The sequence below is a fragment of the Oreochromis niloticus genome, linkage group LG14, assembly GCF_001858045.2.
Source record: "Oreochromis niloticus isolate F11D_XX linkage group LG14, O_niloticus_UMD_NMBU, whole genome shotgun sequence".
NCBI classification, from domain to species: Eukaryota; Metazoa; Chordata; class Actinopteri; order Cichliformes; family Cichlidae; genus Oreochromis; species Oreochromis niloticus.
In genome coordinates, this window is record NC_031979.2 from 35,669,666 (window position 1) to 35,688,267 (window position 18,602).

Genomic DNA, 18,602 nt, shown 5'->3' on the forward strand with positions numbered 1-18,602 from the left:
AAAATCTAATTTAACAGGCTCAATGTTGATGCTCTTCTGTCAATGACTCCATGATGATTTTTAATTTTAATAAACACACAATCCTCCTATTTCAGTGCAGGATTTAGAGCAGAGTATATCAGTAAACTGGATCAGAGCTCCTAAACTTTGACTTCAAATGATTAATCAGCATTTTGACCTTAACATGCAGCCAAAAACAGAATGCAGGCTAACACCTTATTGATTTAAATAATTTAAGGGATGGTTTATGGTGTCTGCTTTATTTCTTCACTAATTTAGATTTCACTGCAGAAGTAGATTAGAAGTAGAAGAAGCAGGTTAATTAAAATAATCTACTGCAACAAAATAGTGAAGAATACTTTAATGAACCAGTACTCATGATCATACTTCATGATTCTGCATAATATAAAAGTATTATTGACATTAAATATAATTTGATAGTAACTCTTTTGTACTGTTTGGCCGTTTAAAGATGATTATTGCTTCTGTTTGAGTAAATTTTAAAACGTTTGTGTGTGAAGTCACGGGGCCGCGAGTGGGAGAAAAAACATGGATGAAAGGGGAAGAAGGAGAAGAAACGCAGTTAATCTGTCCTCCTTTCCCTACATCGTTATATTGATTTGAGTCCGTACTGTGAGCAGACAACCAGCAGGAGGAGGACTGCGGAGCTCAGTCACTTCCGCACCATGTGAGCCACCGGGACTGAAGCTCATTTGCTCCCGCTTGAACTCCACATCCTCCGGTATAGAGAAGGAGCACCCCGGCACAGCAAAGACTTCCGCAACCCATCATCAGTGCGCTCCAGTGGGAGAAAGGAGGCCCGCAGCTCAGTGCACGCAGCGGCCGCGCACAGGGTCCGTCCCCGGCTGGGAGCGCGGACCGGCCCGCAGCATGTCTGCGGACGTGGCGGTGTCTTTGGCGGTGCTCGCGGGGATCGTCGTGCTGAGCGACGTGACACGCAGGTTGCTGGCTCGGGCCCTAGCAGGCACCGGGCTCTCCGAGTACGCGGTGGAGCTCGTGTCCACCTTCCAGCTGTGCTGCTGCACCCACGAGCTCAAGCTGCTGTCCGAGGTGGGCGGCATCGAGCCTGGTCTCGCGCTCACCTTCACGTATCTGGCGTCGGTGGTCCACGGGCTCACCTTCAGCGGGGCGATCGGGAACCCCTCCGGTGCGCTCGAGCGCGCCTACCACGCCAAGTTGTCGGGCTCCCGCGCCCTGCGGAGGATCGCGTGCCAGTTCGCGGCGGCCGCCGCTGCACGCGCTGCGGTGCCGAGGCTGTGGGGGGTCGGGCTGTCGAGACTGCACGCGCGACACAAGCTGTTCGGGTTCCGATGCACCAGCCCCATCCACGCGCCCCTGCACGAGGCCGCTGCGGTTGAGCTCGCGTGCGCCTTTGCGGTTCAGACTGTTATCACGCACACGCAATCGGTGGAGGAGAAATACCGCGTGCACGCCGTGGCTGCGGTCATCACCACAGCGGTTTATGCAGGTATGATAACTCTATATGACTGCTGCAGGGAATCAAATCTGGCTCCAGCGCTAATTAATCACGTGATCGGAAATCACGAGCACATCAGAGTATTTACATGGTGCCGGGGTCTGTTGGGGGGAGACACGAACCGGGCACCAATCAGACACTTCAGCCACGAATACATAAAAATCACCTAAATGTGGCTGAACAGTGGCTCAGACCTCCTGCTCTCATAAACACGCATTAGCGGTGTGAGGGACGGAGCTGCTTTGTTTGTGGTAGTTTTCATCATATTACACACAAAAGTGTGCAGCTTATAGTTATGTGGTAACGTGTCCCACCTCAGGCTAGTGCAGGCATCAAAAGGCAGTGACACGTTACCCTGCGGGAGAGCCGTGATAACGGTCTCTCTTCACAAACACTGGGGGCTTGGAAAAGCCTCAGTCCTAAAGTGTTAAGAATGGGAGCCAATCAGGTGGCAGCATGACTGTAGAACCTTTACTCTGTGTGTGTGGTGTGTGTAGAGGGACACATGTTCACTGTGTGTTTATATAGAACAAGCAGACTGGGACAATTATGATCAAACCAAACTCAACGCTTAAAATCGACTCCTGATCTTTGATCCGTCCTCACCTGGTCGTGAACGTGATGGTCAGCCAGGTATCCAGTTTACCTTTGCGTGTCAGATTTAGGCAGATTTGATTGCTTCCGTTTCATAATGACAGATTTAAGTGAACTCCTCTGTATCCATTCCCAGACTGCTACTTTTCAATAACCTTTCCTTTAACTTGCTCCGAGTGCACTTTTGTCTGCATGGTGTAACTGTAGCCTGGCATGCTGAATAACCAGTGAGTGGACCTTCCAGAAATATGTGATTTTAGGATTTTATAAGTCATTTGGCTGTTGAATGAGGTCAGTCATCTTTAAAGAGGTGAATATTTATGGAGTCATCAGTTGACACTCATTTGTGGAAGTCTGTTTTCACTCTGATAATAAAGAGGATTTATTTTTTTTCATTGACCAATAATAAAAAAGGCTGTTATTATTATTAAAGACTGGTTTGAGGAATACTGCACTGTTTGTCCCAGAATAATCAAACTGCCATGAAATACACTCACTAATTTACTATTTAGAGCTAATACACTATTAGTACATCTCAGAGACACCTTCTTTCTCACATGAAGACTAATAGATTACATCTCTCACTGTGTCCGACCAACCAACTCCTGTGGAAAGTCAGTTATTAGCAGTTTTTTAACTACACCCATAAATGAACGTTTGACTGAATGCTGAAAAGTGAATACTGAGAATTTAGGAGGAAATATTTTCAAATTTTCCTCCAGAGAATCTGATTAAAATGTAAGCAAGAATCTGTTTGATCAATGACCTTTTTTCAGCAAGTAACCTTTAAAGTCACACATCCGCTGGAATATTATAATTTTCTGCTCCCTTTTTATACCTTTATGGAGAAGAAAAGCGTCTGGAGTCCAGATGCTTTTCTATCCAAATATGACCTGGATGACTGAGAACCTTCACAGACTTCATAGACTTTCTAAGGCAGATTCAGGAATGCATTCAGCTCCTTTGTGCTGTATAGCAGATTAAATGATGAACAAATGTGAGTTCACTAATAAAACTGTGCATGTGGTGTCCAGGTGGCAGCGTGACTGGAGCTGTCTTTAACCCAGCGCTGGCCTTCTCCACACAGTTCCCCTGCAGTGGACACTCCTTCCTCGAGTACTGCGTGGTCTACTGGCTGGGCCCGCTGCTCGGTGAGACTAACACACCTGACAGAGACGTTAGAAAAATCTCAACTTAAAGAGATCACAAGTGTTTCTCCTGCTGCCGACTGAAGCCAGTAACATAAGTTTGAAAATAGTTTTTAATGTGATTTTTGCACAAACTGGCTGGAAAATCCTCAGTGTTATAAATTCAGGTCTTTGACATTTAATAATTATAAACATAAACTTTTTTTAAATTGAAATTTATTCTGGCTTTTCATTTTGTTTATAAACATGACAGCTCAAAAAGTTCTGAATGAATTCTGATAAAACTTTGAGGGGGTTTAGCGTGGAGTCATGTTAACGATCCAGTAACATTTGCCTTACACGCTATTTGAAAATTGACAAAAAGCCTTTTAACTAAGAAACTATGATTCTTACAAATGTGGTGTGTATTCAATTCAATTCAATTCAATTTTATTTATATAGCGCCAAATCACAACAAAAGTCGCCTCAAGGCGCTTTATATTGTACAGTAGATAGCACAATAATAAATACAGAGAAAAACCCAACAATCATATGACCCCCTATGAGCAAGCACTTTGGCGACAGTGGGAAGGAAAAACTCCCTTTTAACAGGAAGAAACCTCCAGCAGAACCAGGCTCAGGGAGGGGCGGGGCCATCTGCTGTGATTGGTTGGGGTGAGAGAAGGAAAACAGGATAAAGACATGCTGTGGAAGAGAGACAGAGGTTAATAACAGATATGATTCGATGCAGAGAGGTCTATTAACACACAGTGAGTGAGAAAGGTGACTGGAAAGGAAAAACTCAATGCATCATGGGAATCCCCGGCAGCCTACGTCTATTGCAGCATAACTAAGGGAGGATTCAGGGTCACCTGGTCCAGCCCTAACTATATGCTTTAGCAAAAAGGAAAGTTTTAAGCCTAATCTTGAAAGTAGAGATAGTGTCTGTCTCCCGAATCCAAACTGGAAGCTGGTTCCACAGAAGAGGGGCCTGAAAACTGAAGGCTCTCCCTCCCATTCTACTTTTAAATACTCTAGGGACAACAAGTAGGCCTGCAGTGTGAGAGCGAAGTGCTCTAATAGGGTGATATGGTACTACAAGGTCATTAAGATAAGATGGGGCCTGATTATTTAAGACCTTGTATGTGAGGAGCAGGATTTTGAATTCAATTCTGGATTTAACAGGAAGCCAATGAAGGGAAGCCAAAACAGGAGAAATATGCTCTCTCTTTCTAGTCCCTGTCAGGACTCTTGCATTGTCAACATATAGAAAATACCATATAAAGGTTTAAAATATCATATCACATTTGACCTCCGACCTTTCCTTCAAGGTCAGTTGATTGATCTGAAGGTCAAAGGGATAATAATAGAGCTATTTAAAACTATGTTTCTTACTGTCATTGTATTTTCATCGTGTCGGCATTATAGGGAATGATAAATGGGGTTCCTGAATATCACCTTATTTTGGACCTCGGACCTTCTTTCTGACCTTCTCAGTCTTTCCATGTTCTGTGCAATATTTTGGTCTCAGTGGAATTACCATCCCCACCCTAAATGACCATAGCCCCTCCACCCTTATTTATTTATTTATTATATTGTATAACTGCCCTTGTATACCGCCCCACAATGTTTCTGTTTCAATGTTTGTACGCATACACCATGTAAGTTTACTCACATATATGTATACATATATATTGCTTTTTATTTTTTTTTATTTTTTTTTCCCTCCTTGTATATTGTTTTCTTTTCTTTACTTTTGCACCTTTGTGGTCCAGCTACCCAATTTCACTGTGCAAGAAACCGCTCAATGACAAAAAAGGCTCTAAGTCTAAGTTCTTTTTTTTTTGACAACTTTATTTATGATTTTCCAATATGACAAAAGTACAGAAAAATATAACTCGAATTGCAAAGTCTAAATTCTTTAAGGTCAAATACAGCCAAACCTTCATAAAACGTTTTTAATCTTTAAAACTGTGCTTAAAATGCTGCTGCCTTTGTATTGACGACAGTTAGGAAGTAGCACTGGTATATGCGGATTTTAAATATCACAATATAGTTTCGATCCAAATATCATGTCACATTTGACCTCTGACCTCACTTTTACCCTTCACGTCTGCCTTTCTTTCAAGTTGAGTCCAAAACGTGGTACAGCCTTAAAGACAGTTTCATCTTTATATTTCCAGGACAGATTCAAGATAGAAAATATTTTTACCCGACGGTACACAGAAATAAAGAGCCGTGGTCATAAATGACCCCTCTTTGCCACGTGGATCACCAGTAATGGTTTTAGTTGAATTGTTAGACAGAAGAAACCACATTAGCGATGAGCACTGCTACGTTTTAGTGCATGTGTCTCTGGCAGCCAGCGAGCCAGTTGTATTCAAAGTGTTGACACAAATCTGATAAGCTGCTTAAATATTAAAATCTCATGACTCATTTGTTTGAAGCAAAGACGTGTGTATTTTACCTTCACTGGCAGCGCGACGAGCGTCTAAAAATATCTCCCGGTGCTTCAGGAATGACATCGTTTGTTTAATGGAATAAATCCCATGATTGCTGTTTCAGGATTCAGGCACATTTAATTTCATGCAACAGCAAATCTCAAAAACATAAGAGAGCACACATCAGATTTTGGTCGATGAAATATTCCAGTTTTTTGACTGACTTTCTTTGTGTAGTTAAAAAAATAAGATACCTTTGGATAAAAAGCACCTCGAGGTGACTGTTGTTTGGGAGTTGTTTCATTTATCTGAGCGGTGTGCATCGCTTCACAGTAACACCTTAAATGTTTTATTCAGAAGTTTAATGTTTGATATACAGAAAACAACTTTTGGCTCTTTCAGGGATGATGAGCTCAGTGCTGCTGTTCGACAAAATCGTCCCTGCGCTCTTAAGAAAACCATCGCCTCGCCATCTTCCCACGGAGAGCAAGAAGAAGGCGTGAGCGTTGCAGGATGGCGATTTTCAGGTGAAGCTGTTTGTGACAGACTGTCAACCTGCTGCTGAGAAAGAAGGAAGAAGAAGAACGGCACATATGCACTTCTTTTTAAGGGATACCAGAAGCACATCTAAGAAGTTCAACACAAAATTAGCTTTTAAACTTATGAACAGGGCAATGGACGCCAACATTTTACTTTCAATCAAACTCGTAGAACTTTTTGTGTTTTTAATCCGGAGTCAACACACTGACCTTTTTTTAGGGTTACTAAAATAATGTTTGCATGAGATTTTTTTAAACGACTGGAACCACAGAGGTGATATAAAGGACACAGATGTGTTGTAACCCTGCAAACAAATGTTATACAGTAACATACACTTAGCCCCTATTTTATGTTTAAATCATTTTTTAAGCTATTACACTAATCTGACAACTGCAAACTGAAAATATGATGTAGCATAATATTGCAACAACCTCATTAGTCTGTCTTTGAGTAAAGGATCTGTGTATTTTAGTCATATTTTACCTAATATAACATTCCTGAGCCATGCACAGTGTAGGAGTGTACATGCACATGTCTGTTAGTTTTTGCACAACTGCAATTAGTGCCTTTGAGCTCTTTGTAAATACTGTACATGCAAAAATAAACTGTGTAGTCAGTGCTGATTGGTTGTTTCTTTGATCCTGGGAAGGATTCTGCAAAAACGTTAGCGTATCCAAAGAAGCCACGAAAAATTATTAGCTTCATACTATGAAAGCTGTCCTGAAATTTTGCACATTTCAGGGCTGAAAAACACATTTAAGCCAGATGTGTTCAGACTGACACTCGGATTAAGATAAGATAATAAAGGCCATCTTATCTTAATCCGAGTGTCAGTCTGAACACATCTGTTGCTGTTCAGCCAGATTTTCCTCTATAAATATGCATCAGTTTTATGTTGATACCATAAAGCAGGGGTCTCAAACTTAACGAGCTGTGGACCACTGCTGGCACTGCCATCTCATTGGAGGGCCACTTTAGTGTTCAAGTAGTACCAGAAAAACAAAAAAAACAAGAAAACGTCACATAATTGTGTTCGTATTTAACAAAATAAAAACGCAGACATAAGTGTACACATCAGTTTTTGACTCTCTCACTGGACTAACACAGCCAATCCCTCAGCATGTTTGTGCTCTCTGCTCTTGTTGCCTTCATATTAAATAACTTTTTGCTTTTTAAAGAACTAATTTTAACATTGCGCTCAACAACAAACAAATCCTCCCTAACAAAAAAAAAAAGTAACTTCAAGGACCAAATTCCATTATATTTCTTCACATCAATATATGGGCCGCAAATAGGTGTGACGTGGGCTGCGAGTTTGACACCCCTGCCGTAAAGTTTAATCTGTTTTCTGATGATTAACTGAAGGAAACTTCAAAAATGGCGTTTCCATTTCGCCATGTGGGATACACGGCTGCTCAAATAAGTTAAATAAAGATCTTTTTGTGATTTTTTCTGTGCAGATAATCTGCAAGATGGAAAACTTTCACAAGCTGATGCAATAATTGGCTCATTCACTCTTTTATGATTATGTTTATGATAAAGTCCATTAAACATTTGCAAAATTCAAGACTCAATCCAGTTTTAAGAAAATATAAATTTGTGAGATTACACTTCCCCTTTTGACTGACCTTAGCGAGAACTCAGACATGTTTGACCATGCAAAGCTGAAAATTACTCAGATGCTTCTATCATTTACAAATCATTAAAAAAAAAAAAAAGATTTGCCACCAGAGGCTCCTGCCGCTGCTCCTCGCATATCCAAATGAGTGGGCATTCACTGCCTGTTCAATGACAGCTGAGGAGGAAGTGCAGGATGTGTACCATTACTGGAAGGCTGGTGGTTCAATAGTCAGCTTCTCCAGATCCATCACTATGGTTTATAGAATATAATGCTATAGAACTGTTCCATTTACAAACCCATCATTTACAAAAAATGATGGAATCAACACTTGGAGGACGATCGTTCAGTTTTTTTACTTTGTAGGAAATAAATCACATCTATGACTCACACAGGATTGAAGACAAACACTTCAAACTGTTGTGGTGTTTGAAATTCTGTCATATACAAATTAATGAGTAACTCCAGACGGACAAACTTTGGTGCTCCCATCCACATCGAGTTTCACTGTTATCTGCACTAACACTGAAATAAACAAGCTGATACAAAAACTACTTGTTTATTGACAATCACATACAAAGATCCACTGTCCTCAGCAAAAACATCAAATATTCAATTGGTCATTAGGTACAAAACAAACAAAAACTCAGCGTTAGTTGGTTTTACAAACACGTTCAGGACTGCATCTCAAAAGTCCAGAGTAGCTTTGTTACAGAAGTGCCTGACAGTATGTCGATGTGACCGTTATCGAATTAACAGAAACCACATGATGCGGCAGAGCAGATGTCGGAAGCTCAGCGGTAAAAGGTTTCACAGAAAAGAGAGTAAGAGCTTTAAAGAAGTGCTGTTGTCCTTGTCTTTAATCCTGCGATGCAACACTGATGCTTTGACTGGCTGCAGACACGATTTCCATCTACAGAAAGAGTCAGAACGCACACGAATGAACCAAACTGCAAACAGGCAACTTTTCTGTGGTCGCAAGTTCACAACACGGTTAATCAATGCAAACACTGATTGATGATTAGCTCAGTGGGCCGTGTGCAGTATGTTTCTCATCTCAGCACATGTTTTACATTTTATTCTGCACATGCCTTTTTTAGTTAAACAAGTGGTAGTGTAGTGTGAGTGTAGTTAAATTTCGCTGGCACGCTGAGATTCAGACGGTGGATCTGGACCCAAAAGATCATCACATGATCTTTTGCAGCCATTATAAATGTGACTTTAGTTATTTTTGAAGCATCATGTAAATAAATTCTTATTTCAGTGGTAATTAAAAGCGGCACTTACAGCATCACCTGTTAAATCTGATTAGAAATGCTTAAAAGTGTACCACCTTTGCCCCAAAATGAGGTTTTAAAAGGATTTCTCCCCCTCAACCTACTGTTTTATCGCCACGTTTTCTGCTATTGATTTTTCAGAGCTCTCTCTTTCTCTTCGTAACGTCTGCTCTTTGGCCAAACTGCCTGTTCCTGCTTCTAACGGCCAATTCCTGCAAATGCTGACCGTCACACTGAGACCTACCAGTGCTCGACGTCAGCATCCTCGAACTGACCCGCCTCCATCGCTGCTGTGTCCACCTCCATCCCATCTGTCAACATAAACACACACACCAGAAATAAATCTTAAAATAATTGATCCTCATCTTGAAAATCATCCAGAAATACTTTAATTTTCACTGCACAGAAAAGATTTTTTTGAGGAAATGTAAGTCATTTATATTTGCTCTACATTATAAACTGAACAGTATATTTATTAGTCTCTCATTGACTGGTTAAAGCAGGTAAGAAAAACATAGGATAGTTTCATTTTTAGTAACAACTGTACAGGTGATGATAACTCACACCAGAGCTTAAAGTTAGGGACTGGCTGCTTTGATTGACAGGTGTGTCACCACAGGTGTAGCTGCTAGCTGCCTGCTAGGCTTCACCTCCACTCTGTCTATGCTGCTGATGCCTCCTGAAGCATTTTAATGAATTTATCTGACAAATACAGTTTGTTGAATAAACCAACATGGTGGCAACCAAAACACTAATGCTTCAAAGTTCAGATAGCAATGGATGACAGGCTGCATGCCGATCAACCATCTCCTCCTCCACCTTCCTGATACACATCAGAGCAACGTTGAACATGAGTTGACCTTTTTTGTATCTACGGTGTCATTTTGTTTAGTTTTAGTCTGGAAACTTTTGTAATTGTGTCCCTCACATCTGTCTCATCGTGCTCCGTGTGTCATATCATTACTTACAAAACTAAAACACAAAGAGCGACAGGTCGAGGTTTATGTGACTGACCTTCAAACTCGGCTTTTGTTTCTTCCGTCCGGACTCCAGCCATGTGGTACTGCTGAGCGACTGACTGAGCCAGCATCCCCTCTAGCCTCTCCAGCGTGGCCTGACCCTCCTGCGTTAGTGCCGACAGGCCCTCGTCGCAGGTGTAGAAGGTCGGGATGTCAGCGTGACCGTGCTCTAAGCAGGTGGAGGAGAGAGATGGTGACGCAGCAGCAACAATTTAAAGACAAATTCTACCTGTGTGTTTTTGCTGTAACATGATAAAGGTGTTGAAAGCTTTTACGCACACAGAATATAGCTCCCAGACTGATATCTAACAACGACTCATGAATTCTTTCTACTGTTTCTTTGGTTGTTGGAAGAAACAGTGGCATCTCCAGTCTGCCCTGTAAGTCTGACATCATTAGCCGTTCCATCTAAAGATGATGCACCATGTTCTGAGGGATTTCTGAAAAACTCTGCTGTCACTTCACACATAGACGAACACAGAGAACTAAACAGCTGTGTACCCATTCAAATCAATGTTAGTCTCAGAGTGACTCTTTTCTGACAACATCAAATATCTGGTGTCTGGCAAACCTGAGCCGCTGGGCTGTAGTTACACCACATGGTTTTAAAAACTGAGCTTTAAAATGTGCTGCAGATGAATAGTGGTAATAAAAACCCAGAGAGACAGGCAGTGATCACTGACTAATTTTAAGGACTTGTTCAGATTAAATGACACCTTAAAAAGACAACAGCAGTTTGGACCTGGATGCAGGGTTCACGCATCATCACTTAACAACAGGATAGCACAATCCCCTCACTCTTATTTTGAAAGTTCAGCTGCTGATAACCATCTATTCTCAGTCCTGCTGCTTCTTCAGTGACATATTTACAAAGAGTAGTGTTTAATTCCACCTGTCCAAACTGCACTGCCATAAACATCAGTTACTCTGCTCAGCAAGGTGTTTCATCTCATTTAAACTTACCAGCCTCTGCAAGCAAACAGTCCGAGTCATCAGTCCGTGAAGGGGAAAGAGAAAAGACAGAAGGAGAAAAATGAAAAGACTTTTACATTCAGACAAAAGAAGTATTTTATCAAATGTTCTTTACAGTAAACTATTTAAACTGGAACTATTTGGTAATCCTTATTTTCTGTCATATATGCAGCTACAATGGTGCGTGCTCAGAGTAAAACAGCCACCATAACAAATCACGAGGTCACCATACTAACAAGTAATCATTATGAGCTTTTAAGCGCTTATTAATGAGGATTGGTTTATAACCTGGATCTGTCTAATCTCAAACATGGGGACATCCATAATGTGGCTAGCCAGACCGTCTCTTTGCAAGACAAAGCTAATCAACAACAATTTCCCTTGTGGGATTAATAAAGTATCCATCCATCCATCCATCAGAAGGAAGCTAAAGGAGTGGAGCTCCTCTGGAGGGTGGAGCTAAAGGAGATAAACGGGAGGAGTTTGTGTCAGACAAAGGAGGATCGAGGATGAACTGGTGCTGTCGGAAGGAGGAATACAGTAAATATGAAATGTGTTTAAAGATAATTCAGTGTCCAAGAATAAAAATTTAGGTTGGAAATGAGCAGAACAGATCAACTTTACAAGAACAGCCATTGGTGATGTAAGAAAATCACTTCAATAGAAATACAATTAGACACAAAGCCAATTCTATTCTGTATTCACAAATACAATAAAATGCTTAAAAAGAAAACTCAGTTTTTTTCTGGAAAGATTTTCTGTTTCTGTTTTGTGTTTCTGAATTAATTTGAGGATTTAGATCACTGTTTGTTGGAATGTGGGGAGCTGTTGTCTTCTTTGTGTCTGCTAAAGACAAATCTGCATCTATGCATTTGAGTTTTGCCTCACCGGCTTCCTCCACGTCGTACTCCTCTCCTTCAAAGTCGTTGTCCGAGTCGTCATCCTCGGGATCGGGGTGAAGCGCCTGGCACTCGCACATGGCTGAGAACATGGACTCCACTGCAAGTAAAGCACACAAAGGTATAAGTGTGATGCTGCGCCATCTCCAACTGTTGTTTATACAGGATGTGCAGCCATGTTGAAATGTCTGCTGCTCATCCCCAGCGAGGTCACTCACATGCCGCTTTGTCGCTGGGAACAAATCGAATCTCTGTGATCGTCCCTTCGTCTTCATCATCGTCACCACCATCACTGCTGCCGTCATGATCATCATCATCATCATCAGCTGCTTTCTCTGCCATTTCTGCCTCGTTCTCTTCTGTAAGGAGAAGTCAGCAGTGACCCAAAAACTCCTTCAGAAACTGTAAAGAAACTATTTGTACAGAACAGGTCAAACACGCTTTAACAACCCCGAAGACTGGACTCCCCCTGCCTAAACAAGTAAAAAGAGATATGAAGTTCAGATGTAAACTTCGCCTCACTGTTGAGTTTGCCGTTGACCATGACGTAGAGGTGTTCCTGTGGGTAAGCGCTGACGTCTCTGGAGATGGCGTGCAGTCCGATGGAGGGATACTCCAGAGAGAAACCCAGGCCTGAGCTGTCAAACCACGACAGGCGCCTGATAAAAGGAAAACAAACTGCTTTAAACAACAGCACTAAACAACTTTTAGATGCTTTTAAATGTCTGTCAGGCTTATTATCTGACTTTTCTGGCAACGACTAATTACGGTCTCAACTGACTATTAATTTATCAAATGATATTTTCAAAAATGTTAAAAAATTCCAACTAAATTACTTTAACGTTGTTTGCTTCTACTTCCTGAAAGTAAAAAAATATGTAATGAGACAGTATGTAATTGTAATGCAACAGCGTGGGTCTGTGAGAAATATAACACAGCTGTAAAATCTGAATTTACGCACACAATGTTTCCTTCCCAGTTTATTGCTGTTTTGCGCTTATCCAAAAATTTTTACTAGCTTAAGAAAAATAAATAAGAAATTAAATTAAGAATTGAATAACTGAAATAATATAACAACACGAAGAAGAAAAAGAACGCAAAGACAATGTAAAAAGGAAAGAAATACAATGATAGCACAGAAACAAATTCCAAAAAAATACAAATAAAAAATACATTTATTTAAAAATAAACATGAAAGAAAGGAAAAAAGAAACCCGCCTTTTAACATTACCGAGAGTCTAAGGTATACAAAAACAGACACAAAATATATCATGTTTACGGAGAGGTACAAGAAAAAAATGTAATATAAATAATAAGTAAACATATTTCTAATACTGGATTCAAAAGAAGACATCCACATTTTGTTCTGCAACGTATTATTTTGAAAGACTGTGCTCCGGAAGTGATTTCAGCGCACGGAGCAGACGTTTATTTTTGTGTCTATAATGTAAACTGGTGTAATTTCCAATAAAGGGCGCGTGAAAGCCCGATAAGAACCTCAATAAACACGAGCCTGAACCCCAGACCCACGAGCCAAAGAGCAAAGCATGCGCCACGTGCACCACTTACGTTTCTGCGACGTAGAGGGTGCCGCAGCCGAGCCGCTGGCCGTCCATCACCGCCGTGGTCTCGGCTTGTTCGTGTCTCACTCCCTCGGTGGGAGGTTGGAGGTTTTTCAGTAACACCATAGTCCTCGGTCCGCTGGGACGGGAAAGAACAGAAACCGGTGAAAACGCGCTGCTGCGTGATAAATTTTGTACTGGCTAAAGATGGCTAATTTCACCCGGGGTAACTTCTCAGTGCTAAATCAGTGTCGGACAGCTGGAGGCGAGAAAACGGCAGCCGTGCTATAACGCTTCGTCCCTTGGATTAGCAGATCCGGGACGGAAATCTTTGAGTGCGAGAACAGGCGTGACAAAAACTGAAAACACTGGAGTTACAAAGTGCTGGTTCAGGGTGACGTCACGCTGAAGTATCGCGACAACACAAAACTCCCAACGAGAATTCACACACTCCAGATTGGCAGTTTGAAAAGCTGCCGCGAGATGGAGCTGCTCCCTAATCTTTTATTCCTAAAGATGTGGAAACATAAATTCTTACATTATTTACAAAAAAAAGAGTAAAAAATAAACATTCTAACAAAGACTGAGCATATAGACAGTACAAACACGATTTTTTAAATAAACAAGCACAAATCAACAAAGTAAAAATAAATGATTATCTGTATAAAAAAAGAAAGGACATATTGAGTAAACACCACTGACTTTATAAGATTTTTTTTCTTTCCTTTTTTCACTTGTTGGTAAAGACATTAACTTAAGGGTTTCCTCACTGGTTACAAATTTGAGTGACTAACTGAGGAGGTTCAGTAACTGATTTAAACACTGCCTTAATAAAAAAAGAATCATTAATATTCAAAATAGTAACTCATTACGTTTGGATTACACTCCAATTACACTGGTCCACATAAGAAGCTGCTTAGCAAATATAATGTGCATTTTACAGCTGATTAGTCATTTGACATCAAAGCTTCAGAGCTCTGAAAGATCTCATTTTCACCAAGATTTGAATCCCAGGATCATCTTCAACCTGAGAGTCAAAACTATTTTATAATATACTGAAATTTTTCATGATTCATTTGTGTGTTCACATTTAACGTTTTTGTTCTGTTGGTATTTTTGTCAATTGAGAGAGTGGAGAACAAAAATATTACAAATAAGTTTGATCCTCATTATATCGGTTTCTTGAAAAATTGTTTGGAAACAGAATAAAGACAGAGTTTGTAAGGACTATAAGGTTTACAAGCACTGAGGCAGTTATGCAATTTTCTAATCTTGCCTCAGAACACACACACACACTGATTACTCATTTGACATCGAAGTTTGGGAGCTCTGATCCGGTTAATTAAATCCTGCAGTGAAATATGGGGATTGTGTGTTTATTAAAATTAAAAATCATCATGGAATCATTGATAGAAGAGCATCAACATTCAGCCTGTTAAATTAGATTTTGATATTTTTATTAATGGCCATAATTGGCCATTTTTGGCTACTTTTGATTTTACTTTTGTATTTCATCACCTTTAAATTGTTTTTACATTTTTTATTCTTGCCTTGCCTTGTTTGGTATCAACCTTTTCAGCACAATCTCACATGTCTGAATTTATTGGCATACTGTATTAACACAACTGATCTGAAATCACACAAAAACATAAAAAATGAGTAGAAAAAGGCTGTCATTGTTTTTGGTTTTGTAATGTAAAAACCACAAACATATCTACAGAATTATTTTCACAGCTTGAAATGCAAAAATGAATTGTAAATTTAAAAAAAAACAAAAAAAAACCTAGGCACAAATGTTATAAACAATAAAGTTCATACAACTATTTACCTAAAAATGTTGTCAATGCCTCAGGTGTTTTTTGAACAACCACTTGAAAAACTACTAAAATTAAAATGAGAGAACAAAGGAGCTGTAATCTGATGGAAAAATATAAATTATATTTAGAGATGAAACAGAAGTCTGAACAAGTAACACTGAAGCAAACAGTAAATGAAACATGAAAGTTGTACAAATATCAGATTTTACCTTCACATCTGCTTTTGAGCTTAGAGTATGAGGACGTTTTTATCAATGGTTGCCTTTTTCCATTTATTTATTTAATTAATAATTTACTTTAATTAATAATTGGTTTAAATTAAAATGAAAGAATGTTTTCCAGGAATACTTTTAGTGCAGTGAAAAATGTCTGAAAAGTCAAGCTGACTGTAAAGTTTGGTCTATTTGACATTTTCAGTTTTTGTGAAGAAAGCGCCACCTCTTGGTGCCACTCTGTAACTGAATGAAAGGGGAGTGTAGAAAGCCCAAACACCCCAGGAGGAGGAACGGCCAACAGGTGGAAACTGGCTGGCAGTTCGCTGGTAGCTATCTGGGGGTGGTCATTCTATGTGGGCGTACCTGTACACTGAGATGCACAGACGACTGGGGTAGTGTACAGGAACATCTGTGTCACATGTCGATTACAAGTCCTCAACTCCAGCTGTGCTTCACTGTTGGAGGTGGTAGAGAACAACTGGACTTAGATCCTGTGGGACACACATCAGCCTCCCAGGGGTGTGAGGGGAAGATAAATGTGATATCCAGTTTGTTGTTTCTCATCTCTCTCCTCAAACCAGGAGAGAACTAATCAGATTAACAATCGCTTTAGAGTAACAACTTCTTTAAGGTCCTGAACCCAGATCGGTGACATCATGGAGCCATGATCCTTGGTGTTCTTGCTCTGGCGAGGATAAGAAAGGACAAAAGTGATGTTAAATCCATTGGCACAAGCCACACGTTAGTCTTATTTCGGTATCAGTGAACCTCTGAATGTTTTGCTGTTTGCCACTGTGTCAAAAACACCTTAGCAGTGTATATAAATGCACGTGGCTGTTATGATGTTATTGCTGGTGTGTGAAGCGACCAGTGCAGTGGGTGTAATGGTTCTCTTAGCCTGAACTGTTTTTGGTGACTGTAGAAATTGGAGCTCCTTAAGAAAACATCCAAACCCCTCACAGAGTTCTGACCAGGTTTGATCCCAGGATCCTCTTACTGTGAGACCACAGAGCTACCCACTAAGGACAATAACACCTAGACCCTAATGATTTACATAGCACTTACGAATTGGAGAAAATGTTTAAATTATGAAAAAAATTAGATTTCTTGAGTTTTTCTGAGTTTGAGAGAGTACAAAGATTAGTGTGACAGTTTCAATGAGACTATCTGGAACAAGTTAAAAACATTTCCTTCTAAATTCTCAGTATTCACTTATCAGCATTCAGTGTGTCAGATGTAATCTTTTACTGTTCATGTGACTTTCTGAGAATGTATGAAAAGTGATTGGCTCTCCCGCAATGTTCTTGTTTTGAACACCCACAGCAGGACTGAGGCCACGATTACAGTTCCACCTCAACTTTTATCCTAAAATCAGTCAGGCTCGTGCTTCACTGTAAATGTTTTTCACTGATTGATGTTGGTGATATTATGTGATCGACAGTGCATTTTATTTTCATGTCCTTCATCCTTCTTTTATCTGCATGATTTACACTAACTTATCAGTGCACATTAAAGAAAAGCAGGACGACATTCCTTAAAACCTTTCGTTTGATCATTTCTCAAAAATAAGATGAAATGAACAAAGTCAGACTGACATTTCCCTCTGAAACAATCACCATATTAATAAATGATATAACAGCTCTGTAACATGTTTCACTCTACATCAGAGACATGTTAAAGCGTGTTGGCTGCATATTAACTCAAAATCCTGATTATTTGCTTGAAAATAAAGTTTGGGAGCTCTGATCCAGTTTATTAAATCCTGCACTGAAATATGAGGATTGTGTGTTTATTAAAATTAAAAATCATCATGGAGTCATTGACAGAAGAGCATCAACATTCAGCCTGTTAAATTAGATTTTGATATTTTTATTTCAGAAATGATTCCTAACAAAAATGGAGAATATAAAAACACAGTGAAAGCAGTAAAGTCCATATTATGAAGTGTTTGCTGTATCAGACAATCATGTTTCCAGTCTGCTGCATCACAACAATTTGAAATGCAAATATAAATGATTCACAACAATGAAAACAATATAGTGCAGATAAACATGGTGCTGTAATGAATCTGCTCTTAAACACAATAACAAAATACATTTTCCAAGAGAGATGATAATGATTCACATCAGAGTGAAGAACGAATACATTTACAACTGGTTTCTAACATTTATTATAGATCGAACTGATCACTGATAGAAACAGAAGAATATTCACAATGATACTCTGAGAGATACATGAATGACATATGGATAAAAAACAAATCACATGAAACAAAAAAGCACATAATCATTCTAGGTGAAATAAAAATGAGTACAAAAAAATAAGAATTAAGTCGAAAAATTAAAAAGGCAAAATGTTTAAAATATATAATCAGATAAGAGAGCGAGCTGTCCAGTCAGGTCACAGATTCATATCTACAATAATACTTTTGTTTGTTTTTGTTTTTGTTTTTGTTTCATCAATCCTAGGTCCCTGTATTAATATTAACACTATTATGATTACTTATAATAATAATGTTGTTATCATTATTACCATTATAAATGCTGATAAGCATATTAAGTGTGTGTCTGAGCTGAAAGCCGCTCTCCTCTCCTGGTTTTCTGTATCACACAGACCACAACAACACAAAGCATCACCTGCAGACCGCTGAGCAGTATCCACCTGACTCTGTAGAAGGTCGAGTAAACCCCAAAGGGCTCTCTGTGGATCAGAACTGTTTTTTCTGCTGACACACACTCAATCTCTGACTCTAAAACTGTACACCAATACTCTCCTGCATCTTCCAGTGAGACATTAGACATTATCAGGCTGTCGTTGGAAAGAAGGATTCTGATTTGATTTTCAATAATCTCAGTAAATTCAATGATTTTACCTTCTCTTTTTATCGATTTCATAAACCACCAGGGCTTCATACCCAGTTTTCTTTCAGTAGTACATGTGAGATTGACATCATCTCCCTCTGAGAAGACCTCTACTGCAGGTGGACCAAATTTGGGGCACACCAAAAGTTTATACCATTGTTT

General features: G+C 39.7%; 2 protein-coding genes across 4 annotated transcripts; one reads left to right on the forward strand and one right to left on the reverse strand.

Moving 5' to 3' along the window:
- Positions 1-459: 459 nt before the first annotated feature.
- On the forward strand, positions 460-6,819 carry aqp11 (aquaporin 11). 2 transcript variants are annotated; one of them, XM_019345261.2, is made up of 3 exons: positions 503-1,489; positions 3,127-3,243; positions 6,063-6,819. In XM_019345261.2, exons 1-3 carry the CDS (start codon positions 892-894, stop codon positions 6,161-6,163), a joined length of 816 nt encoding a protein of 271 aa, XP_019200806.1. In that variant the 5' UTR covers positions 503-891; the 3' UTR covers positions 6,164-6,819. The 2 variants fall into 2 exon arrangements, with proteins under 2 accessions (XP_025753997.1, XP_019200806.1); XM_025898212.1 differs by lacking the exon at positions 3,127-3,243 and having other exon boundaries at positions 460-1,489.
- A 1,464-nt stretch (positions 6,820-8,283) lies between these two features.
- clns1a (chloride channel, nucleotide-sensitive, 1A) lies at positions 8,284-13,965 on the reverse strand. Of its 2 annotated transcripts, XM_003448961.5 has the most exons (8): positions 13,555-13,673; positions 12,508-12,644; positions 12,204-12,344; positions 11,975-12,085; positions 11,078-11,083; positions 10,110-10,283; positions 9,340-9,406; positions 8,284-8,731 (listed from the first exon to the last, which is right to left on the reverse strand). In XM_003448961.5, coding segments are annotated over exons 1-8 (756 nt in total). In that variant the 3' UTR covers positions 8,284-8,730. The 2 variants fall into 2 exon arrangements, with proteins under 2 accessions (XP_003449009.1, XP_025753998.1); XM_025898213.1 differs by lacking the exon at positions 8,284-8,731 and having other exon boundaries at positions 9,335-9,406; positions 13,555-13,965.
- Positions 13,966-18,602: the final 4,637 nt, after the last annotated feature.